Genomic DNA, 26,278 nt, shown 5'->3' with positions numbered 1-26,278 from the left:
TGATGCTTGCTCTCAAAGAAAATTGATAATTAGACCATCACCAGCTAAAGTGGGCATTGAATCACCTGCATTTTTAGAACAAATTCATGGTAATATATGTGAACCTATTAACCCACCAAGTGGACCATTTAGATATTTTATGGTATTAATAGATGCATTCAGTAGATGGTCACACGTGTGCTTATTATCAAGTCAAAATCTTGCATTTTCAAGATTACTTGCTCAAATAATTAAGTTAAGAGCACAATTTCTTGATTATACATTTAAGATCATTCGTCTTGATAACGCTGGTGAATTTACATCCCAAGCTTTTGATATTGGGATAAGTGTTGAACATCCTGTAGCTCATGTTCATACACAAAATGGTTTAGCATAATCATTCATAAAACGTTTGCAGTTAATTGCTAGACCATTAAGTATGAGAGCTAAGCTTCCTACATCTATATGGGGACATGCTATTTTGCATGTAGTGTCACTTGTACGCATTAGGTCAGTATCCTATCATAAATACTCACCATTATAATTAGCTTATGGCTATGAGCCCGATATTTCCCATCTGAGAATTTTTTTTAATGTGAAGTATATGTTCCAATTGCTTCATCACAACGTACTAAGATGGGTCCTCAAAGAAGGTTAGGAATATATATTATATATGATTCTCCATCAATTATTAAATATCTTGAACCCTTGACGGGTGATATAATTACTGCACTGCTGATGATCATTTTAACGAGACAAATTTTCCAACATTAAGGGAAGGAATTAAGAAGTTGGAAAAAGAAATTACATGGAGTACATCGTTAATGTCTTATTTAGATCCCCGTACAAATAAATGTGAACTTAAAGTTCAGAAGATAATTCATTTGCAAAATATAGTAAATCAGTTACCAAATACATTTATAGATGCAAAAAAAGTAACTAAGTCACATATACCAGCTACAAATGTTCCATCGAAAATTGATATTCCAACACACTAAGTTGTCACTAATGAGTCTAGAACACGCCAGAAGCGTAGTAGACCAGTGGGTTCCAAAGATAAAAATCCTCAAAAAAAAAAGATAAATAAATAGATAAAAAGATTTGATTGAGGATATAAATACCCATGAAGAAATCCTTGACATGACTAGTGACGACGGTGAAATACCTAAAGATAATAATGAGATTTCAATAAACTATGTCATGACAGGAAAAAAATAGAATCGAACTAATGTAGTTGTTGACAACATTTCTACGTATAATGTTGCTCTTGATATTATATCTGAAAGTGAGGATCCTGAACCAAAATCTATTGAAGAATGTCGACATAAAAAAGATTGACTTCAATGGAAAGAAGCAATCGAGGCAGAGTTAAACTTATTTTCAAAACGTCAAGTTTTTTACCAGCAGTCCGAACACCAAAAGGTGTCAAACCTATGGCATACAAATGGGTATTTATGAGAAAAATAAATGAAAATAATGTGGTCACAAGATATAAATCAAAACTAGTTGCACAAGGTTTCTCACAAAGACCTAATATTGGCTATGAGGAGACATATTCTCCAATGGTGGATGCAATTACACTAAGATATTTAATTGGTCTGACTGTATATGAAAATCTGGACATACATCTTATGGATGTAGTCGCAGCATATTTATATGGATCTCTTGATAATGATATTTATATGAGAATCCCAAAAGAATTTAAGGTACCTAAAACATATTAATCAAATTCTCGAGAATTGTATTCAATAAAGTTATAGAGATCATTATATGGATTGAAACAATCAAGACGAATGTGGTACAATTTCATGAGTGGATATTCGTTGAAAGAAGGATATCAAAATAATTCAATATGTCCGTGTATTTTTATAAAGAAATCACAGTCAGAATTTGCTATTATAACTATATATGTTGATGACTTAAATATAATTTGGACTCCTAAAGAGCTTTTAAAGACAATAAAATATCTTAAGAAATAATTTGAGATGAAAGATCTCGAAAGAATAAAATTTTGTCTTGGCTTGCAAATTGAGCATTTAGTATATCGGATATTTGTTTATCAGTCAACTTATACAGGAAAAGTTTTGAAAAGTTTCTATATGAACAAAATACATCCATTGAACATTCCAATGGAAGTTCGTTCAGTAGATGTGAAGAAAGATATATTTCGACCTTGAGATGATAATGAAGAACTTCTTGGTCCTAAAGTACCGTATCTTAGTGCAATTGGTGCACTTATGTATCTTGCTAATAATACAAGACCAGATATTGCATTTTCAGTAAATTTATTAGCAAGATATAGTTATCCAACAAAAAGACATTGGAACAAAATTAAATATATACCCTGTTATCTCTAAGGAATGATTGATATAAACATTATATTCAAATAGATCGAATTTTGATATGGTTGGTTGTGCAGATTATGGATATTTATCTGATCCACACAAAGTTAGATCTCAAACAGGTTATCTATTCACATGTGGATGAACTATCGTATCGTGGCGGTCAGTGAAATAGACCATAGCGGCTACTTCCTCAAATCATGCTAAAATTTTTGCAATTCACAGGGCTAGTCGATAATGTGTATGGCTAAGTTCAATGACTCAACACATTCACGGAACATGTGGTTTGTCTTCTAGTAAAAATCTTCCAACGATATTATATGAAGACAACATAGTATACATATCCCAAATTAAAGGAGGATATATTAAAGGAGATAGAACAAAGTATATTTCATCAAGGATTTTCTACACTCATGATCTTGAAGAAAATGATGATATCATTATACAACAAATTTGTTCGAAAGATAACCTGGCAGACTTATTTACAAAAGAATTACCTATCACAATCTTTGAAAAATTTGTTCACAACATTGGAATACGGCGACTCAGAAATCTCAAGTGATGTTTTCATGAGGGGAAGTAAATATATTTTTTATGAGTATAAATTATATGATACCTGTACTCTTTTCCCTTCACTAGGATTTTTTTCCCATTGGATTTTTTCCTAGTAATATATATAACGGGCATCTAAGAGGGAGTATTATAAATATTATGATAATAGATGCCCATTAAATGCTCATGCTTAGTGTCCATCGACCATGTGTCATGCCCCATTTTCCAAAGTGTTATCCATGTGTCTCAATATTACATTTTATTAGTGTCCATGTAATTCACCTCCTACTTGCCAAATTGCCTATAAATAGTGGTATTTTGTGGGTTTTGGAAGACACGCATTGGGCAAATTCCATGAAAATTGGAGAAAGTCGAGAATTTATATAAATTTCTTATTTTATATTTTGTTAATTTATTTTATTTTGTTTATTTATATATCATGTTTAATTTATTTTAATATTTATTTATTTTATTATTATATTATATTATATTTATTTTAATATTATATTTTACTAGTATCTGTGTTCTTGTTGTACTCCTCAAATTCACAATAAAACAAATACGTCTACATTAAATATTAATTAAACGTAATAGTGATAATTAAATATTTTAATTTAATTACTAAAAATAATTAAATTAATTAGAATAATAAAATTGTATATTTAAGAATTTGTACTTAAGATAATATAAAATATTAATTTTAAATGTATAAGTTTAAATTTTAATAAGGTATAATATATTCATATTTAGTTACTAATTAAAATAATTAATAAAGATTAATTAATGTTAACGTATTAATTAATTAGATTAAATTTTTACTATTCATCTCCTAGATATAAAACTTTTACATATATGGAGACTAGAGAGCATTAGAAAAAAAATCCGCACGATAGATTCTTAAGTCTTCTAAATAATAATATCATAGATAATTAAAAGGCCTAATTAAACACAGTTTTAGAAGTGTAAAAACTTATTTAACATTTTTTAAAATCCATTATTTAAAAAAGACTAGAATTTAGACACCAATTTTGTAATATAACCTATAAAAATTTAATAAAAAAACATTAATATTTTAAAAAAATAAATAAAAGAGAAACCATGTAGGCCCATTTTGTGCGACTAAAAAAATAAGCTCAAACATTCAACATATTCAACAGTTGTTCATATTTCTTTATCTTTTACAGTTTGCTATTGTAACTATTTGTATCAAAAAATTTGTATAAATACTCATCATTTATAAATTCGTACTAACAATATACAAAGCTTCAAGAAAGCTTGAAATCTGTAAAAAGAAAAGCTATGACTTAACTCTTGAATAAAATCTCCTCTCCTTCCCGTGGATGTAGACATCATTTGTCGAACCACGTATATCTTCATGTGGATCTCTTCTTTCTCTTTTCTTCTATAAGATTGCATGTTCTTCATCGCCATCGTTTACACAGCAATCGCTCGAAACAAATAGAAAGAAAGATTAGGGTTAGAGAAGTTCTGCAAAAATCGATAGAGAGAACGAGAGAGAGAAAGAAATTAATTTTGCTAAAATCCCATCAGAATAAAGATAGTCATTCACTTCCATCACGCAAAAGTCATGGGGTTTTCCACGTGGAGCACATCAACTAGTGGACAAAGGAGGTCCAAATTTTCTATCAAACCAATTTAATTGAGATAAAACAACTTGGGTTCACAATTTTGGATCAACAAACAGGTCCTACAATTCATCATTTAGGCTTAATAGATCACAATCACAAAAAAGTAGGCCCAACACATCGGGATTTTTGGCCTTATTCATTCTATAAATACAACAACTTCATAAATAAAATCACTAAAATTGATCAAATACCAAAAAATTGTCCAAAAAAACACTTAGCCCTGTTCACATGATGATGAGTAACACCATTTTACTCATATGGATTCCATCTCTAATCTTGCTCTTATCTTCTCTGTTGTTTTTCAAAACGAAGACAGATCAAAAGAACAAGAAGATTGTCGTTCCTCCTCCAAGCCCTCCAAAGCTTCCTTTCTTGGGTCATTTACATCTGATTATTGCCTCTCTTCCCCATCGCTCTTTTCATAACCTTTCAAAGAAATACGGTCCTGTAATGCTCCTTAAACTCGGCTCTGTACCAACCATCATAATATCCTCTGCCTGGGCTGCAAGACAATTATTCAAACTTCACGATTTGCTTCTTGTAGCCGGCCGCCTTTATCCGGTACCAGACGATCGTCGTACAACTATCTCGACATAGGTTTCTCTCCATATGGTGATCATTGGAGGGAAGTTCGAAAAATTTGTGTTCTTGAGCTGTTCAGTGTTAAAAGAGTACAATCTTTTCAGCTAATAAGAGAACAAGAGGTGGGTTTGTTTTTAAATTCTATTTCTCATTTTGCAGCTAGTGGCACTCCTGTTGATTTGAGCCAGAAATCGTATTCGCTTACTGCAAATATTATAACTCGGATTGCTTTTGGGAAGAGCTTTCGAGGGGGGCGAATTAGGTAATGAGAATTTTCATGCTGTTGTTCGTAGAGCAATAGCGGTGTTGGGGAGTTTCTCTGCCACTGATTTCTTTCCTAATGTTGGTTGGATTGTTGATTGGCTAATTGGTGTTCGTGGAAGATTCGAGAAGAGCTTTGTTGAGATGGATACTTTTTTTCAACGTGTTATTGATGATCGAATCAATAACTTTGGGACAACTTGTTCGCAAAATGAAGAAAATGTTATTGATGTTTTGTTGAAGATTGAGAGAGAACAATCTCAATTTGATGCTCTGCAACTCACTAGAGATTGCATCAAGGCACTTATCATGGTGAACTCAACTACTCATCAACTCCTACTTGTTAACTTAGGCATATATATATAGATTCAATTTGATCCCTATTTTGAGTTTACTTTTTCATTTGGTCTCATCTTCTGAAGATTTTCCATTTTTTTCTTTCTTAAAGAAAGATTGAAATCTAGGAGACGGATTGAATTGAAAATAAATACCCCATTAATAGGGACTAAAAATATATTCTCCTTTCTTCTCCTAATTATTAAATGAACATGTTTTTTTTCCATAAAAAATCTTTTAATGTCCATTTAAATTTTAGACTCTCATATCATATAAAATAAAACATGGGTTATATGCCAAACTCAATTGACAATTAAAAGAGTAATCCCATTTTTCTTAGTAAAATTGTGAATTTCTTTTTATGTGGGATCCTCACACTAATCGTGTGTTTCAGGACATATTCATAGCTGGAGTTGACACAGGAGCAGGTGTCATTGTTTGGGCAATGGCAGATCTAGCTAGGAATCCAAGGGTAATGAAAAAGGTACAAGATGAAATTAGAAACTACATACAAGATCAAGATCAAGTGAAAGAAAATGAACTCGAAAAGCTTGAATATCTTAAAATGGTGGTGAAAGAAGTTCTAAGATTACACATTCCAGTCCCACTTCTCCTTCCTAGAGAAACCATGTCACATTTCAAACTCGATGGTTACGATATTGACCCCAAATCTCATCTCTATGTCAATGCATGGCAATTGGGCGAGATCCAAATTACTGGATTAACCTAAAAGAATTCTTGCCTGAGAGATTTATGGGAAACGATGTAGATTACAGAGGACAAAATTTTGAGTTATTACCATTTGGAGCTGGTCGGAGAAGTTGTCCAGGGATGAACATGGCGGTCGTTGCGGTGGAGTTAACATTGGCTAATCTATTGCTTCGTTTTGATTGGAAATTACCAGATGGAATGAAAGAAGAAGATGTAGACATGGAAGAGGATGTTGGTCTGACTGTTACTAAGAAATCACCTCTTAAACTTGTTCCACTCAACTTCTCAAGAGTTTAGGTCATAGTTTTTAGTACATTCATGTTATCAAGTGGATGGAAAATTATTCTATTATAATAAAAGAAAATACTTTAAGTTACAGGCTACATTTATTTCTTTTGTAGATCACACCAAATTATGTAATCATAATTTGTCACGTGTCAAATTTTTCTTACTTCTTTTTTAAATATTTTATTTCATTGTTAATGTATGTGATGAGAGTAATGCATAAGAATAGGTGCATCTTGGAGTGTACTTAAGTATTGTCCCTATAATAATATTATTATTTAAATGTTTATTTGACTGATTATGCTAGAGGAATAATAAAATTATACATTAACATGTAGCTTAAGCTAATAAAAAGGTATCCGGATTACTTGATAAAAGAAAAGGCCTACCAAGAAAATTCAAATGGAGAGTGCATAATTGACATGTATTAAACTGAATTATTTGGTCTTCTTTTTGTCTAGGTAATTTACTCAATCATGTCAGAACATTCGTGTCAGAATCAAATTTATTTCTTCAATCAATTGTCGTTTCATAACATAGAAATATTAATTAGACAAACTTACTTATTGACCCGTACATTATGCTGATAATTATTATGGGACAATTATAAGATCGAAGAACACAAAAGGAGATGGACACAAACAAATAAACGTGTCGATGTCCTTAGATTTTTTCGTTTGATGCAATTACACATCTTAGCTCTCAATAAGTTAGTTCACGCAACTTGTGGCCGTGGGAGGAAGATAATAACTATATTGGCTTATTTCTCATTTTGTAACATCACATTACCATCTTCCCTAACGAATTATGATTCAAATCGCACTAATAAAAAATTTAATTTGAAAGAGATAGATGGTGTTTTTGAAACTCTAGGCTTATCAATTCAACATCATAAATCTAATCTTTTTAGTAAGTCAAAATTAAGAAATATATATCTGAGTAATTATGTTAAATGATAAAATTATTGAAAATATTTTTAAATATAGTAAAATGTTACGGTCTATCTGTCTATCAACATCTATCAATTAACATCAATCTGTCTATCGATGTTTATTACAATCCGTCACTGATAGACAACAACATGTTATTGTATTTGTAAATAAGTTGGCTTCTTTTGCTATATTTGAAAACAACCTAGTAAGAAGTTATTGTTAAGTAAAAACATAAAGAATCTGCTCTCAACAATCCGTTGTCGTCCAGCGGTTAGGATATCTGGCTTTCACCCAGGAGACCCGGGTTCGATTCCCGGCAACGGAAGTTTTTTTTTAATCTAATTATTGTTACCTCAGTTCCCATTGAGAACTGGTTCGACTCAGGAATCAGTAGAGATGGCTGGAAATTTTGGCTTTGATCCTCACCTACTGCTTGTCGGGAAGGTACATCTTGACATTGATCGCCTTCCAAGAGTTTGCAATCTTCAAAACTCTTAGGTATTTCGTTTATATGATTCAGCAAAAGTTTTAGTAATCTTGCCTTTTATTTATATCATTTACGAATTAGAGTTTGCAAATTATGTTCTGTTGCTATTCCCTAATTTTTGCAGACATACAATTTCCAATTTAATCTGATTCAAGTTCCTGTACTTTCTAAATTTGACATGAATCTCAAGCTTTCATGTGAAGAATATCCCAAAATTTGCTCTGGTGTATGAGCTTTTCTTCCATTGTCACTTGCCATTTTCCTGTCAAAGTGGTTCGAAAGATTTGCAAGTATGAGCACGACCAAACTTTTCCTTTTACTCGTCCCAGGACATTTTTCTACCATCCCAGGACAACTTCCAATCGAAGTGTTATCTTTAGTCAATACTGATATGTATAGTTCTTGATTAAGATGTAAATACTACAATAAAGAAGATTGATCAAGATTTGAAATCTCCAATTTCTGTTGCTGAAAATGATTATTTTGTGAATTTTGTCGCAAGAAATTTTCTACTGATTTTGCAATTTTATTTGTGGACATATGTAGGTGTTTTCTCTGTGTATAGACCTCGGAAATTGCAGCCTTGATCATCAACCAAATCATTAAAATTCAATACCAACAAAACCAAAATGTTTAACCTTGATCAGATGATGCATAACCTTTCCATTGGGGTGGTTTCTCTGTTCTTGCTGTTGGTTTTGTTTTTCCTACTGCTTCTTAAAACAAAGACACACAACAAGAAACTTCCTCCAGGCCCTCCAAAGCTTCCTCTGTTGGGTCACTTGCACCTTATTGGGTCCCTCCCCCATCGCTCATTGTGGAAACTTTCAAGAAAATATGGCCCCATTATGCTCCTAAAACTCGTTTCTGTTCCAACCCTCGTAATCTCCTCTGCGGAAGCTGCCAGAGAGGTGTTACAAGTGCATGATCTTGCTTGTTGCAGTCGACCTCTCTTAGCCGCTAGTGCGAGATTTTCATACAACTTCTTAGACATAGGTTTATCTCCATATAGTGATCATTGGAAGGAAGTTCGGAAGATTTGCGTTCTTGAGCTCTTCAACGCTCGGCGAGTGCAGTCGTTTCACTTAATCAGAGAAGAAGAAGTGGCTCTGCTGTTAAAGTCAATCGCTCAATCTTCATCTCTTGCAATGCCAGTTGATCTGAGTGAGGAATCATATACTCTCACTGCAAATATAATAACACGGATAGCTTTTGGGAAGAGGTTTAGAGGGGGTGGACTAGATAATGGAAATTTCCAGCGGCTTATCCGTAGAGCAATAGCAGCATTAGGAAGTTTCTCCATGACTGACTTCTTTCCTTGTGTGGGTTGGATTATTGATCGACTCAGTGGCGTTAATGGGAGGCTGGAGAAGAGCTTTGCTGAGCTGGATGCTTTTTTCCAACAAGTAGTCGAAGGGGCTTCTCAGAATGAACAAAATATTGTTGATGTTTTATTGGAAATGGAGAGAGATCACTCTGAACTCGATGATGCCTTAAAACTAACTACAGATTGCATCAAGGCAATTATCATGGTAAGCTCAACTTTTCTTTTCTTTTTTTTATTATCACTGCAAGTCAAGTAAGGTTAATTGAATGAAGCATACATATCATATAGCTAATAAGCTCATTTTGGTAATCATTTCATTTTTTGTTTTAATTTTTGAAAATGAAGTTTTTAAACATCCCTTCCATTTCTACCTATGTTTGCAAAAACCGAGCTAAGTTATAAAACTAAAAGAAATAGCTTTTAAAATTTGTTATTGTTTTTGGAATTTGACTACTTTTCTTAAGAAAGATGCGAACCATGGTAAAAAAATTGAAAGAAAATAGGCTTACTTTTCTAAAACCAAATAGTTACCAACACACCACCTCTTGAAAAGCTAAGCTTTTATTTTTCTCATAGGGTATTTGTGCTTTAATTAGGATATATTTATAGCGGGAGTGAACCCTGGAGCAGTCACCATTATTTGGGTAATGGCAGAGCTAGTTAAGCATCCACGGGTAATGAAGAAGCTACAAGATGAGATCAGAAGCTGCATAAAAGAAGATCTAGTGAAGGAGAGCCACCTTGAGAAACTTCAATATCTAAAAATGGTGGTGAAAGAGGTTCTAAGGTTACATCCGCCTGCCTCACTTCTACTCCCAAGAGAAACCATTTCTCATTTTAAGCTCAAGGGTTACGATATTGATCCCAAAACTCATCTTCATGTCAATGTATGGGCAATCGGGCGAGATCCAAATTATTGGACTCGTCCAGAAGAATTCTTACCTGAAAGATTTGTAGGAAATAATATTGATTACAAAGGACAGAATTTCGAGTTAGTACCATTTGGAGCTGGTCGAAGAATTTGTCCTGGTATGAACATGGGGATTGTTACGATGGAGCTGGCATTGGCTAATCTATTGCTAAAATTTAATTGGAAATTGCCAGATGGGATTAAAGAAGAAGATTTGGACATGGAAGAAGATGCTGGTCTAACCGTTGCAAAGAAATCACCTCTAAAACTTATTCCAATTTCCTATTGACCTTAGCTTCGCTCATGAATAAACTTTTGTTGCTGTACAAATTGAAGTATTGTAAATTACAAATTTAGTCAACAGAGCTTTTATAGTTTAAAAAACAAAAACAAAAACAAAACTATGAATTTATTAAGTTTTTAAACATTATAAAGTTTCGATGATGTCTCTATTTTTCTAAAAACAAAAATTAGTAAATACCTACATTGATGATATACTACTTATTGGAGTAACAAGTTATTTGAATTTTGTCTTAATCGATGTTTTCTTCCTTTCCTCTATAGGTTGTGAAGTGTAGAGTACTTGATTAATTATCATGAATTGGACTCGGGATAAATAAAAAGTTCGGATTTGATAAAAGACTAAAAGAGAATTGGTTCAATCCAGGGTAGTTATCTACTTAGGATTTAATTTCCTCGACACCTAAATGTTGGAGAGGGTCAGGCGGATTGCTCAATGAGATTAGACGAGGTATGTGTAAGTTGATTTGAATACACGAATATTATAAAAATCGTAGAGCACTTGATTCAATTTCAATCATGTTATTAGATGTGCCTTATTTGTATTGAAGGCACTGTCAAAAAAAAAAATCTCAGAATGCCAAGTCTTTGTTACATTTTATCCCTTGGAGACCGAATACAAAAGAGTTTGTTTAGTCGGAATTCAGCTATTTTATGCAAATCCTTCAAATGACCAGAAGATTCAAGAAAGGGAAAAAAGAAATGAACAACCAAATTCCACCAGATGATCAGAAGCAAAAGCATGACACAGCGTTTAGAAGTTGAGGTCTCAATGTTTTGTTCTACAGTTACTTCTGATTAGAACCCCACCAGGAGGGCCACCAAAAATCAATTTGCAATCACCACGCAACCAATAAGAGTATCGTAGCAGAGTACCAAAATTAGACCTGGCCCTGAAAATCCCTTTTAAATCAAGCTGGATCCCATTCGTCTCCAATTGCTTCTGCAGCCTTTGCCTTTCCAAAATGGGTAGCCTTACTTGACTGGTTACCATATGAATATTAATCAACATTGATTCTTCTTTGTATGCTGAGAAAGGTGCTATGAATTGTGTGGCAATAAGTGTGTTCCCAGAGTAAAGATACAAGATCATTGAGCTGAAATCCACACTAACTTTCTTGTTTGGATTTGTGAAATTTGCTAGCAAATTCACATCTGCATTTAGCAGATACCCCATGTCGAGATACGCTGCGTTTAGATTGGCTGTAGATATGTCGAACCGTGGGCTTTTTGGGCGGAAAATGAGGTATACAATAAGGACTACTAATCCTCCAACAATTACAAGCACCCAGAAGATTGCACAAAAGACTGCTCCAAACCACATAAATGGATTAGTTTGACGGGGTAGAGGCATATGCAGCATGTTGTTTGGTTGATTTCTTCTGTTGTTATCATCAACAACATCATTCCGTCGATCCCGAAAATCAGATGGGTCTTGAATTTGCACTCTAGGACGTGATTGTTGCACATTTTGGTCAGGTGATTTTAAGCCTGGCTCTACATATGGAACTTGATGCTGCTGCTTTTTCTTCAAACGTGGTGCTTTCCCAGATAAGTCTTGAGGTTGTCGCTGCGGTGGTTCGCGATGGTCGGAGCGTGGTGGCGATTGAGTAGGCGGCGGTGGATATGGGTTTTGGCGATTTTTCTTCAAACGTGGTGCCTTACCAGTGGTAGGTCGTTGCTCTGCCGCTGGCCATGGAGTGGTTGGCTCGGAATATGGGTCTGGATCGGGCTGTGGCGGATCAGCAGGGTCTTGAGGCTGTAATGGGGCTTGTTGAGGACGGCGGTCGGGCTGCAGTGGCCGCCGGAAATGAGGGTTGGTTTCAGGACGATTCATGTTGGGAAGGAGTAAGTGTGCAGCAGAAATGGAAGGGGACAGAATGGAGATGAGTGGAAAATTGATGTTAAGCCCATAAGAAGCTTGCTTTGGTAAAGAGAATGACTTGAGTAAAACTTCAAGAATGATTTGTGGAAAGGCAAAGTATCAAACACAAGCCAAGCATGAGAGGCAACTTATCTTTAGGCCCCAATGCCTTTACGCTTATGGCCTAGCTCGTCCTGTACATATGCCTAAATTTTCTAGGATCAAATCTAAGAAGATGAAGCTGGTTGACGGCCATGGCGATCAGTTTCAGATATCAAAATCAAGAGTATATATCTAAATTAATTCAATTCTGCTCAAATTGGCATCTATTTCGCATGGATAAATGATAATGTTTTTATTATTAGACAATAGACAGATTGCATGTGGTGCTTTTAGAAAAATCCAATACTCTTAATACTTTCAATATGATTAAATTTCGTCTTTTAAAGTAATCACTGACCTAATATAGAAGTGCATTTTTTTTAGTTCGTTTTGCAAATTGAAGCGAAGGCAAGGTATCTTTCATATTGAATCCATCTTTCTCAATTGGATTTCTATATTTTCTGTCTTGCCCACTCTGTATAGAATTATACCAATGGAACTTGATGAGGAATTTTAATGAATTCAATTCATGGATTTTCATTGCAATTACATAATACCTAGATACTTTATGAACTATGTATTACATACACAAATACAAATATAGATTTTTTTCGTGCAAAATTTTAACTATACAGAGATATACCTCAACACAAGTTCCCTTGAACAAGATGGGAAAGAAAAATGGTAACAATGTGCAACCCAGATTTAACGTGTTTAGAGCAAGAAAGGGCCTCAACTTTGATCTCATTTCACAACTGCATTGCCGTTCATAAATTTTATCATCAATGTAATGATGAAATACAATCCTCGATCCCCGATCCCTTTGTTTTCGATGCCAGGTAATGCTTTCCCACCTACTTTGGAGGAAAAAATACGTAAGAGCAAATATATTACAAGTACAATTTTTGCTTTCACAGAAAGAAAGTGAATGAAGAATAACCCATGGAAAAATGATACAACACCATCATGTCATGCAACGTCCTAAAAATAGAATGCTCCTTCCATTATATAACTCTATTTCCGTCATATAACTAGGTCTCATAAGGTAATCATTTGGTTTTTGGATTTTAAAATTAGTGTTTTACACAATTTTTTTTATCATTGTTTTCATATTGTCTATGTAAACTTTTTACCCAAGTTCTTGCCAAATTCCGAAAACAAATATTATTCCATAAACAAATATAAGTTTTTCAAAAACTACTTTTTTTAGTTAGTAAAATTTGCCTTTGATTTTGAAAACACTCCTAAAATTTAAACAACACATACTCCATAGAAACCAATAGATGAAAGTGGTGTTTGTAAGCTTAATTTTCAAAAACATAAAATCCAAAATTCAAATGGTTACCAAATGGACCCTAAAATAATCGACATTCTATAGAGAAAAATATACATTACATAGTTAATAATGCTTTGTGTCAACAAGCTTCTATCTAATAAATAACAATGAAATTACCTGACTTCTGTAATGATCACGAGCCCCGAGATGCGGCGATGATAGAAGGAATTTGGACACTGTCAGGGTAATTTCTGCAAGACAGGTGCAATGCAGTAAAGCTATGCACCTCCATGTCTGTGGTATAAATATAACTCAACCCCTCCAGGAAACTCCAATGGATTAAATGGAAGTATATGCAAGCATGGAATGGAGCACCAGAAGTCAAAGAGCTGGTCCAAGTCTTCAAGAAAGGAAGATCGAATCTGTTATGATTACATATAAACTTTAGATTCCATATTAGCTGTTCTTCAATGAACGTGAAATATAAACCTTCATAGCAGAAAAATACCCCAGCGATTTTACAAGTTCAAAAACATGGCGTTAAATAGGCTCAAGTGCATATGAAGAAAATGAAGTAGCTAACCTTGCAATTGCCGAAGGATCTCCCGTTGATACCACAGATGAACAGTCGCATCAAAATATGATTTATATCTTTAAGAGGCCCATTTGGTTCCTGCGCAAATAATTTTGTTTAACTGAATCAAATCTTGTATCATTCTTCTACCCAGAAGTTCTTTTCAGTAGCATTAAGAAATATAGGAATGTGAATAAAGCTTGCAAGAATGGGTTTTGACTTATGATGCTAGCCCACTTGACTCTTAATAATAATTTGATATACAGAGACAACATGAAACGTTCAGGTTTTGACAAGTTCACTGAACATCCCTCTTCAAGTCTTCATTCTAAATACCACCAATTAACTAGCAAAAATCCAGTTACCATGTCATGAAAAGCTAAAGTACTTTTCTTTAACCTGGTTATACCTAAAGGTACTTTTCTGTAATCAAAGAACATTGAAATGTGATGAGTCTGAGGAAAAGGTAGAATTACATACAAAGAGATAGAAGAACGTTAAAATTAAGAAGACAAACAAATGTTAAAAATAAGATTAAGAAGAAGAAGATAGATTTCACATAGATAAAGGAGTTCAAGAAAAAGCTCAAGGCTTCGGCAAATTTTTGAACCACCCCCCCCCCCCCCCCCCCCCCCGGCAATGTCTCAACAAGCCACTAGGCATCTATTATGCAATAAAAAGTTGAATGAAACAACATTCAGGCAAAGAAAGGTGACCATAGCTCCATACATTTGATGATGATGATCCAAACTTCTTAAACCGTACAAAATTTGTCAGCTCAAATTTTTATCAACATACACATAGAATCAAGCAACATAATATTTAAGAATTGGGAGCAACTTTGAAAACATGGCGACTAAGACAAAGAAAATAGGAAGGATAGAGTACAAACTAGTTCCATAGTTAACCAGCATCCCTTGACTGAATGGCATTAATGAGAGTCTCAGATGCAAATCTGTCAAGTGTATAGCCCTTCTCCATCATCTGATCCCAGACCTGACAAGCTAAAGAAAGTTTCTTTTCTCGTAAAAGTCCTCTAATTATCAGTTTGAAAGTTACCTCATCAGGATAGCATCCTCTAATTTGCATTTCCTCATACAGTAACATGGCCTTACTAACTTTGAAGGCCTTGCAAAGTCCACTTATAAGTGCATTATAAGAAACCACATCGGGGGAGATTCCTATCTCTATCATGTCATGAAAGACACCTTGGGCCATCTCAATTTTCCCTGTCTTACAAAGGTAATTTACAACCGTTGTATAAAATATGTGATCAGGTAACAGAACTGTCTCCGTCATTTTTTGAAGAAGTTTCTTCGCTATATGGGAGCTACCTTCTCTAAGAAATGCTTTTATAAGAGTAGCAAACGTTCCCACATCTGGAGTAACATCTTTCCGGCCCATTTCCTCAAACAGCTTGTATGCTTTTCTAGTTGCCAATGCTTTGCATAATGCACCTATCACAGTATTGTATGAAACGGTATCACACAACCCTTTTTCCCACATTTTATTCATCAATTTATATGCCTTATCCAATCTATTAGCTTTGCAAAGACCCTTAAGAAATTGATTGTAACTATACACATCAGGCTCCATTCCTATCCTCTCCATCTTTTTCATAGACTTTCCTGCCACTTCTAACATCAGCCCATCACAAAAGAAATTCAGCAAAATATTGTAAGTAACTAAATCCGGCTCGCAGCCATTTTTACTCATGAATGACTTGATGGCCAGTGCCTTGGAAATCCGGCCAGCCTTACAAAACCCGCTCATCAAAGAATTAAAAATCAAGTTGTTGAACTTCATCTGACCCTTCATTTCACCAACCGTAAGCTCATAGGCTAAATCAACCTTCCCACCATCGCAGAGCCCAACAACGAGGGCTGTACAGGCTTTCATGTCCGGACTAATCCCCTTATTAACCATACAACGCCAAAACTCGACAGCTTTGTCATATTGTTTGGCTTTGCACAATCTATCAATTATTATAGTGTATGTTACAACATCAGGTTCCCTTCCTTTCGCAACCATTTCGTCAAAAAACTCTAGAGCCAATTCTAAAAAGTTCTCTCGGAATAAGAGATTCAAATATATATTAAATGCCCAAATGTCAGGAAGATAGCCAAGTTTATACATATCTTCTAAGAGCCTTCCTATGAGCCCGAAATTCTTAATTTCACATAAAGCAGAAATGAACCTGGAATAAGTAAATGGGGTAAGAGAAAAACCTTTTGGTATCATTATCGAGTAATAGCTTTCGGCCAAATCGAAACGTGAGCGGCTAATCAAAACACCAATGAAGCGATTGTAGTCTCTGCTAGTTACAGGGCAACTGGATTGAGTCATCTCATCGAATATCCGCACGGCTTCATCAACTAGACCAACCTTGACGCACTTGGTGATACTAGCTCGAAAGACGAGGTGGTTTGCGCCAAGTCTGTGATACATATCAGACAGAATGCATGTCAAGAGGTCGGAATGCTAAAGCGAAACAATGCTGAAGCACTCCCATGAATCCATTCGAGGGGAATTTGCAGATGCTCCAAACTGTTTGACTGTTCAGTGAAAGAGAAGTGAACGATGAGTTGCAGAATGATGGAGGAACCTGGCGATGGCGGAGAGGGAGCTTAAGGAGTGCCTGAGCAATTGACATTCACAAAGAATGGGTCTTTGTTTCGGGCCTCAACGCATTTTGGTGGACTATATGGATCCAACTTTTGGGCCCATTACATTTAGGTGGCCTGTAGTCATTAATGGGCTCCAAAATTTTAGACATTTTGGTGCATTGTAGTCTACTAATGGAGTCCAATTAACTTTGGTTTATTTTGGTCTTTTATCTTTTTAAAATATTTATTGGACTGACTAGATAAATAGAAAAATTTAAGTTTTTATTTGGATAAATAGCAAAAACCTTTTAAAATTGTAAAAACAACGGATTATAAAACTAGAAAATAATGATTAACAATTATCAAAACTATCCCCACGTGGAATTCTAAACGTGTGAGAGTTTCAAAACTGTTTGAAAACAACAAAAAACACTTGACACTTAACAAACGTCAAGAAACACAGACAATTGACATGTTTGAAATTTCAAGAATATGAGCATTCTTGACAAGGAAAAAACGTCATGAAATTATGTGAACTTGACATTTAAAAAAGTCAAGAAACACAAATATTCTACCTAGACAACTATCACACACTAAACAATGCATTCTAACAAAGTGTCTAATCCATGTGTACAAGAAATAAGCTGCTTTCTTCAATACAACCTTGCTCCTAAAAAGTAAACTTACTGTAGTAGGAATACAAGATTGAAAGGAATCGAAATCTTGGAAATCAACAATTTCAGTGTTGCCCTCATAAGATTGGGAAGAATGGTCAATGTCTGCTAATTCGTTATTCAAATATAGTGTATTTCCAGTATTTAAGACAACAGATGAGGCGTGGTCAACCACTACACATAAATCAATTTGGGGAACTCTGATAATTTGACATCAACCACAAAAGATATTTATCTTCCACAATCCTAATAAGATTCAAATTGGCATAACTAATCTGGTACATTGTCAAATGACATATAGTTAATTCACCGGAGGGAAGAAGTTTACATTGGATATATTCCAAAAAAATTGTTGGAACCATGGATTTGATGGAATATGCGTCACAAAATTTCGAAAATCAAGTAGTGAGAATTCTCTTCCCATCGACCATCAAAGAGGAGTCTAATCCGTTGTAAAGTCATAGCAAAAAAAAAGTAGCTTGTTAAAGAAACCACAACAAAACCTAAATCAATGAGCACTTTGTGTGAGTAACAAAAGTTATAATCATTTTTTTATGAAGTGATATTTCTTTTTCCAAATCGTTAAAATAATAGCAAAAACATTACATAAAACTAATTTATTAAGAATTTGAGAAATATACATCTAATTTATTAAGAATGTATATAAAGAATTATGAAAAACAATTCAAAAAGTTGGATAAAATTAAATACGTATAAAGTAATGAAAAACAATTCAAAGATTTGAATAAAATATATGGATAAAATAAAAGTTCAACAATATATGGATATTTAAAATATAATTTGGTAGAAAAATCTGGATATTTAATTAATGTGAGATTAATTCGAAAAATTGTCAAACATAATCTAAAATAATAATAAAATGTGAAGATTATATTAGCTACATGAGCAAAATTAGGAGAGGAGTTGTTATTAAGAAATATTAGCAATTAGCTTGTATACATAACTCGACCCTGTGTTTATTATACAATTGTCTAGTATTCGTAGTTTCATCAACCAAACTAGACAAGAGCAAATAAGAGACTTAAGAATTTGTGGCATGTGCATGTTACGTGAATTGTCATAAATCTTATTCAGTTTTGTCATTTTTCAGAACGAAACCTTAAATTTTGTCGGGCGTTCCAATTCCCCATATTTATTTTGTTTCTATAAGATTATGAACAAATTATTTTGGTATCTTAAAAATAAAATAAAAATGAAAATAAATTTATGAAAAAATTCACTTTTTAAAATTACATGGATCAAAACTGACATTTTAAAAGAATAGGATCAAGATGAACATAATTTGAAAGTAATGGATATGGAATATATTAAGGTGAACCAACCTAATAAAACTCTCAGCATCACAATATGTTTCAATTATAGAGTTGTTAGTTAAATTATCATATCTAATCTCTTTGATATTCAGTGGTAATTATTTTTTCTTCTCTTGCATATTTTACTTGCGCACTACTTAGAATATGTGTTGGGAGTAATTCGGTAAAATCACTTTGGTAATTTTTAAAATCACTTTGAAACATGCTCTTAATTACTAAAATCAATTTTGATGATGTGCAAATTGCATTCAAAAGTAAAAAAAAAATAAATATTAAATTGATTTTTGTGATTCAAGGCATGTTCGAAGGATCTTAACAATTTCAAAATCACCCCAAAACATAAACTTAAGATGTGCTTGGGAGTGATAGTTGGAGTAATGATATTGGAAAAAGTGATTAATTGATTTTATAAAATTGATTTTTAAATAATTAAATTATATGTTTGTTTCCAAACTTTTTAAAATGATTTTCAAATATTTAAAAGTGATTTTGAATTATTGTGTTTGTTTCTAGAAGTGAATTTAGAGTTACCCAATTACTCAAAATTTTATTTTCTATTTGAGAAATAATTATGGTAAATATATATTTCTATTTATTTTATTAGTTACATTCTTATATGCATGGTTGATATTCCTGTCTCTTATACACATCTAGATGTGTATAAGAGACAGATGACATGCAGTTTCTGTCATCTTTTATTTCAATAGTTAAATTAAAAAAATGATTTCACAAATAGCTAGCCAACAATATTTTAACAAAAACTGAATTAGATGGCCGTTTTGAGTTTGATTCTCGATTAATCACTTAACAAAAATCACCTATCAATTAATTCGTCCAAAATCAATTTGAAATGATTTTAGATTTTTCTAAAATCAACTTTAGCTCAAGCTTACCATCATTTTAGAAAAAAAATAATTTTGGCAAGAGAAAAAGTGATTTTGACCATCTCAAAATCACTCTCATACATATTTTTAAGACTCCATTTTGATTGATGTTACAAATGTCAAAAGTGATTATGAGATAGCTTTTTACTGTTTTTAGTGTTTAATAAAATTGATAAATACATAAATTTAATTAAAACAAAATTTTCTCCTACATTGATTAGTAAACAAAAAAAATGTAAATATTTTCTTTTAATAATTAGATTATTATGGCTTGCCAATAAACTATTCTAAAAGTATAAGGTTTTTCCTTACCAACAAATAAAGGTATGAAAAATTTGAATCTCTGACTTAAAAAAGAATACACGTTTTAACAATTCAAGTTACAACTGACATCTATCATTATCTCATACTAAATTTCATTGACTTTCTTTTTCTAAAATATGGACAAGTAGCCAAAGAACTAGATGGAAGTGAATGGACTAAAGATGAAGGAAGTTGAATGAGAAGGAATGAAGAAGGGCTGAGAGTCAAATTTGCACTTGTTATTGTGTGGAGCAGTGGGTTTCCTCTGTCACTTTACATTTGAACAATGGCTACCACTGTGTCTGTACCATTCAAATTGCCACCATATTTCCCACTTGTTATTGCTTTGATTTCTCTTTTGGGCCGTCTGTCTTACCCACATGGCCCAATACTACCTTTGGGCCCAATGTCTCCACAAACTGCCCATTTCAGGGCCCATCTCTTTCCCATTAAATGCATCATATGTAACTTCCAACTCCCTTCTCATAAACTATCATAAACAACTCACTTGTTTTCTGAGTTTGAGTGCCATCAAGATTTAAAATATGGATGCCCATAAAAATGTCGAAGTTCCAATTTTATAGAAATATCGATATCGATAAAAATTTTAAAGATTATGAAAATTGATGGAATTTATTGTAGTTAGTCAATGAAACTTTGATTGTAGTTTATTTAGACTACAATTAACCATTTTTAATCATTGTTTCTATAAAGTAAGACAATATTTAGACGTATGTTGTAAATGTTTATATAAATGTCTATTTGAGAGCATAAATTTAAAAAAGAAATATAAATAATATAAAATCATATAAATTTGAAGTTGAAGGTCCAATTTTTACAACTACGATAAGTTTATGGGTGTCCAATTTTAATACTTATATAAATTTAAGTGCTCAATTTTTACCATTGAAAATTTAAGGATTGTAATTATAATTATCATTATATTTTATATGAGTGGTTTTTGTAATTTTTTCATAAGAAAATTTTTGGATCAAAAGAATATTTAAATAGATTTATCTTCTTCTTTTTTTTTCTGAAAACATTTAAATATTTTTTTAGAACGATTTAAATAGATTTCTTAAGAGCATAGTCAAAGTTCCTTGAATGTACAAAAATGGCCCTAACCCTCAATCATCAAACAAGCTGTTGATTAATATGCATTTAATCTATTTGGGTATCTATTATTATAAAGGTTTTCCAAAAATGGCAAGATAATGAAGTTAGATAAATGGATATCAATTATATTTTAAGATGGGAGATTTAGTCAAACAAAATTTCTTTGTTTATTTGATATTTGGCATCTTCTTCATACCCTATTAGAAGACCTACAATTACTTTTCATCATTTTCAATTCAACATTTCACATCAACCTTTAACAAGAAGGTTAATAAATATATACACACAATTCATTTTATAAAGGTAACATCTTTGTAATTCTAACCCTTTAGTCGAGTATGTATGTTATGTGTCAGTTGAGTTATGCCTCCTTTTATTTTATATCATTTCAAAATTATTTTATTTCTTAAAGAATATAATAAAATAACACTTGAGTTTTTACAAAAACAATATTTTAACCCTTAAACTTTAATTTATAACAATTTAGTCTTTAATACTTTAGAATTAATAAAATTTAGTTCATATCATGAAAAAATATTGTTAAATTTTAATTAGATAACTTATCTAGTAAATAGATAAATTAACACAGATACATGTATTTATAAACTAAATTCCACGGATTAAATTGTCACAAAAGAGTGCTAAATCAAACAAAAAAAAATTTGAATATTCTGGGTATAAAATTTTTTAACTTTTTGTTTAGTGTAAAGTTGCATTCAGCATCTAGTTTCATTACAAACACTTCTTTAAATTCAATTAACTAGTCACATCCCCTTTGAATGTCATTTAGGTCCCACTTAATATATATTTTGTTTTTAAAAATTAAGTCTATAGACATTTTTTTACCTCTAAATTTATTCTCTTGTTATCTATTTTTATCACTACTTTAAAAAATCAAACCAAAATTTGAAAACTAAAAAAAGTAGCTTTTATTTATTTATTTATTTTAATTTAGAATTTGACTAAGAATTTAACGATTGTACTTAAGATATATACAAATCATGGTAAAAAATAGAAAGAAATAGACTTAATTTTAAAAAACTAAAGATAAAAAATAAAATGATTATCGAACAGAGTCTAAATGTAAGTATTAGATTTGAAATATTTCTAGAAGTTTTATGAACGTTGTCTAAAAACAATTAGGATTTTGTTAACATTTTCATTTGTGACATTAAAAAATGACCAAACACAAAAGAGACAAGGGAAATCCAATGGTATGGTCTACAGTGTGTGAAACTTATTATTGTTTTTTTTTTTTGGGTATTTCAATTTCAAAAGTAATGCTATTCAAAGAAGTAGCTCTCGTCCATGGAAAAGTATGCATGGAAAAATATATATATATATATATTGGATGGTCAAAAAACAACGGGAAAAAATAAGTGCCCCTAATATCATATTATTTATTAAGCGTTGGGACATCTGTATTTTGACTATGGTCTATGGACTCATTATTCAAATTATTCCTATTGTTTTATTTTATTTATTCGATATAATTTAATTTATTATTCAATCTACGTCTTGAAAAGTATATGTGAAAGTAATTAGATAAAAACGATGCCTTCGTAAATATGTAATCGAATGTCAAGTTTTTGACAAAATAAAATATTGTGTGCTTTTTGAACATGACGTGAACTTGTGAAGTGTTATAACTGATTTTGTGGGAATTTTTTTTTACTCCAATTTTGTTTCTACGTTGCTTTCAAATAAAGGAAAATAAGTTAACTTATTTATAAATATAGCAGAATTTCAATGATAAACAGTAATATTTTGCTATATTTGAAAATATCTTCAACAATTTTACTATTTAAAACAATTATCTTGATTTTTAAGGGTTTAAAATGTCATACTTTTACTTGTAAATTTTAAGATTAATTTTCATTTGATTCCTAAATTTCAAAATGTTGCATTATTATTATTTTTTTTAATTTAGTTTTCACTTAGTTCTGATGCTCACTTTAGTTTTTGGTATGAGCTTTTGGTTAATTAAGTCAAAACAATTATGCTGTGAGATTTTTAATTAATTTCGACGGAGATGGAAAATTAGTAAAAATCAAATTAATTAGAATTGTAACGACCTAAATTTCTAATATGTTTCTAGGACGCTACTTTATGCATGCATAGGCTTGGCAATATATTTTCTTAAAGAATAATAAAATAAAAGAGATAAAAAAAAATTATTTAATTAAATAACGCTCAAATAAGCAAAGATGAGAAAACCTAAAAAAAAAGACCGTTCAGGGTACCCCTAACCCAACTTTAAAATAAATAACAATTAAATAAATTAATAAATAAAATCAATGAATATTTCATAAGATTCTAAAATGCCTAACTCCTAAACTAGACTCTAGTACATGAAGCCTAAGTGCGGAAGCAGTAAATTGTCCAAATGGCTAGGTCACGGATCTCTTGTCATGCGCCGGTCTATCGTTACCCTTACCTGAAAAACATGAAAAGAAAAGAATGAGTATAAAAGTATACTCAGTAAGCGGCCAACTACTGAGCCCACTCAGTCATCTGATAGTCTTTCCATTGGACCAAAGTGCACAAGGGCATCATAGGCATAGACATAGGCATAAGGGGCGAACTCGAAGGCACGCTTTCATAAGTAGTGACCCCAAAGGTCACAAACATAAACATAAGTGGTGGTCCCAAAAGGACACCGTACATAAGCATAGGGTGTGGGCTCGAAGGCTTATAACATGCAATGTGCATAGCCCAATGGCAACACTAACAGTCACTAAAATCTCAAATCTCATACAGACGTAAGCATACAAACAAGGTCATAAATCATGCTAGGATCACCCAACAGTGCACAATTTATCCATCCGTCAAACTTTGTGACAACATACAACATCGACATATAATAACATATACGTAAGCTTCCAAAATTTTCATCTGACCGGTAGTCATATCAAAATATTTTATTCCAACTTAGAAACCAATACGTAACCCATGTTTAGGTTTGAGGGCAAACCGGTAGTAAACCACTTACCTAGGGATATCAAATTGTCCTAAAACGAACCTTCACTTCGCTTGGAAACTTCCTTAACCACCACAAGTTACTGAATCTAACCACAAAATACCATGGGTAAATTAGCTTTGGCCCAAGAATACCAAATGACTATGGGCTGCCAAAAGGAACTAAAACTTACCCCCGAACAGAATGATCGGGCGAAACAACTGCGATCCAACGACAACCAGAATCGGTCGCGCCAAGACTGACGGACGGCGCTTGGGTTTAGGCCGGCAACTGGCGGACAGGAAAGATAGTGTGGCCCGAGGAGAAGAACGCGGCTTCGGGTCAACAGACAGGTTTGGAAACAGTTTCGGTTTGTGATCGACGGCGGCTTCGGGTCGAAGGACAGGTCTGGGTTTAGCTTCGGTTCGCGATCAACGGAGGCTTTGGATCGACGAACAGGTCTCCTCGCGTGGCCAAGCTTCACCACAGAACGAACGAAAGCAGACAGAGAAGAACGGAAGCTGGCGAACGCGGACTCGGTCGATGGTGAAAATGGCAGTGGCGCGGCTGGGAGAAGAAGAAGAAGGAAAAGGGTTTCCTTTTTTTTCTCTATTGCACGCTTCCCGAGGGCCCTATTTTTTTAAAAAAAAATACCAAACCCTTAACCCTACCTCTTTTTAGGAAAAGATAAAACAACCAAAAAAGTAAATAGATATAAATAAATAAATAGATAAATATGACCCCCAACTCCTTTTCCCAAAAAAAAAAAAAAACTCCAACCACTAATAAAATATTTAAAAATCCTAAACTTTGGCCTTTAAATAAAAGAAACGATCAACTGCACGAATTAATTTAAATCTTACCTAGATTTTAGGGCATTACAACCTTCCCTCCTTAAGAAACTTTCGTCCTCAAAATTTCTAGTTCTAGAAGAGCTCTGGATGTAGTGTTCTAATCTCGTCATCTCGCTCCCAAGTTAAAATTAGTTGAAATGCAAAAATCAAATAATTCTTTGTGGTGGAACAAAATATCTCTCATTTCCCCTTCAAAAATTTTTTTTTGGGGGGTTTCTAAAGGAATATTGTTATGTTGCCTCGAACGGTGCGCTAATTCTCTGAATCCGATACCAACGGATATCACTCAAACTGATGATTCTGCCACAGAACCTTCACCAATGGCACCTCCCTGTTGCGCAAAACTTTCACCTCCTTGGCCATAATTTGCGCAAGCTTCTCTTCGTAACTTAAGTTTTCATTCAGCTACAAGGGCTTAAAGTCCACCACATGAGACGGGTCCGTTAAATACTTCCTCAGCATGGAGACAAGAAAAACATTATGGACTGTGGAGAGAGACGGTGGCAAAGCCAAACAGTAAGCCACAGGGCCGACTCGATCCAAAATCTCGAATGGCCCTATAAAACGCAAACTTAGCTTACCCTTCTTTCCGAATCTCAGGACACCCTTCATTGGCGCCACTTTCAGTCACTTGCCTCAAACTCAAGATCTTTACGCCTAACATCAGCGTAACTTTTTTGTCTACTTTGCGCTCTTAGCATTCGAGCCCTGATCTTCTATATGGCTTCATTTGTCAACTCCAATAACTCAGTTCCCACCAGTTTCCTCTCCCCAATCTCACCCCAGCAAAGAGGAGACCTGCAACCTCTACCGTAAAGAGCTTCAAATGGCGACATGCTAATGGTAGCCTGATAGCTATTACTATAAGTAAACTCTACCAAATACAAGTGAGAGTCCCAACTCCCTAAGAACTCCAACGCACAAACGTGCAACATGACCTCCAACGTTTGATTCAAATGTTTTGTTTGTCCATCCGTCTGGGGTGGAAGGCTGTACTGAAGTTTAACCGCGTCCCTAAGACTTCCTGGAGGCTCTTCCAAAAACTAGAGGTGAAACGAGGGTCCCTGTCGGACACAATT

The 26,278-nt window shown here is 33.3% G+C and overlaps 3 protein-coding genes, 1 long non-coding RNA gene, 1 other non-coding gene and 1 pseudogene across 9 annotated transcripts; 3 read left to right on the top strand and 3 right to left on the bottom strand.

Moving 5' to 3' along the window:
- Window positions 1-4,710: 4,710 nt before the first annotated feature.
- Window positions 4,711-6,938, top strand: LOC120080829 (annotated as a pseudogene).
- A 944-nt stretch (window positions 6,939-7,882) lies between these two features.
- Window positions 7,883-7,954, top strand: TRNAE-UUC. Its single transcript has one exon. It is a non-coding gene; the product is annotated as a tRNA-Glu (tRNA).
- Window positions 7,955-7,973: 19 nt separating this feature from the next.
- Window positions 7,974-10,823, top strand: LOC120081373 (cytochrome P450 71B26-like). 3 transcript variants are annotated; one of them, XM_039036190.1, is made up of 4 exons: window positions 7,978-8,127; window positions 8,307-8,406; window positions 8,663-9,648; window positions 10,040-10,823. In XM_039036190.1, the coding sequence occupies exons 3-4, from the start codon at window positions 8,746-8,748 to the stop codon at window positions 10,640-10,642; spliced, it is 1,506 nt and encodes a 501-aa protein (XP_038892118.1). In that variant the 5' UTR covers window positions 7,978-8,127; window positions 8,307-8,406; window positions 8,663-8,745; the 3' UTR covers window positions 10,643-10,823. The 3 variants fall into 3 exon arrangements, with proteins under 3 accessions (XP_038892117.1, XP_038892118.1, XP_038892119.1); XM_039036191.1 differs by having other exon boundaries at window positions 8,241-8,406; XM_039036189.1 differs by lacking the exon at window positions 8,307-8,406 and having other exon boundaries at window positions 7,974-8,127.
- A 332-nt stretch (window positions 10,824-11,155) lies between these two features.
- Window positions 11,156-12,522, bottom strand: LOC120081374. The gene has a single exon (XM_039036193.1). It carries the CDS (start codon window positions 12,488-12,490, stop codon window positions 11,423-11,425), a length of 1,068 nt encoding a protein of 355 aa, XP_038892121.1. The 5' UTR covers window positions 12,491-12,522; the 3' UTR covers window positions 11,156-11,422.
- A 614-nt stretch (window positions 12,523-13,136) lies between these two features.
- LOC120081371 (pentatricopeptide repeat-containing protein At1g13040, mitochondrial) lies at window positions 13,137-17,128 on the bottom strand. Of its 3 annotated transcripts, none has more exons than XM_039036187.1 (4): window positions 15,362-17,128; window positions 14,479-14,568; window positions 14,073-14,317; window positions 13,137-13,476 (listed from the first exon to the last, which is right to left on the bottom strand). In XM_039036187.1, the coding sequence occupies exon 1, from the start codon at window positions 16,915-16,917 to the stop codon at window positions 15,373-15,375; it is 1,545 nt and encodes a 514-aa protein (XP_038892115.1). In that variant the 5' UTR covers window positions 16,918-17,128; the 3' UTR covers window positions 13,137-13,476; window positions 14,073-14,317; window positions 14,479-14,568; window positions 15,362-15,372. The 3 variants fall into 3 exon arrangements, with proteins under 3 accessions (XP_038892115.1, XP_038892114.1, XP_038892116.1); XM_039036186.1 differs by having other exon boundaries at window positions 13,137-13,473; XM_039036188.1 differs by having other exon boundaries at window positions 13,137-13,473; window positions 14,073-14,295.
- Window positions 17,129-23,583: 6,455 nt separating this feature from the next.
- On the bottom strand, window positions 23,584-25,044 carry LOC120081568. The gene is made up of 3 exons (XR_005482881.1): window positions 24,539-25,044; window positions 24,379-24,454; window positions 23,584-23,823 (listed from the first exon to the last, which is right to left on the bottom strand). It is a non-coding gene; the product is annotated as an uncharacterized LOC120081568 (long non-coding RNA).
- Between the last annotated feature and the right edge of the window lie 1,234 nt (window positions 25,045-26,278).

The sequence above is a fragment of the Benincasa hispida genome, chromosome 7 (assembly GCF_009727055.1).
Source record: "Benincasa hispida cultivar B227 chromosome 7, ASM972705v1, whole genome shotgun sequence".
NCBI classification, from domain to species: domain Eukaryota; kingdom Viridiplantae; phylum Streptophyta; class Magnoliopsida; order Cucurbitales; family Cucurbitaceae; genus Benincasa; species Benincasa hispida.
The sequence above is the reverse complement of the archived record's forward strand: the minus strand, read 5'-3'. Positions and strand labels throughout refer to the sequence as shown.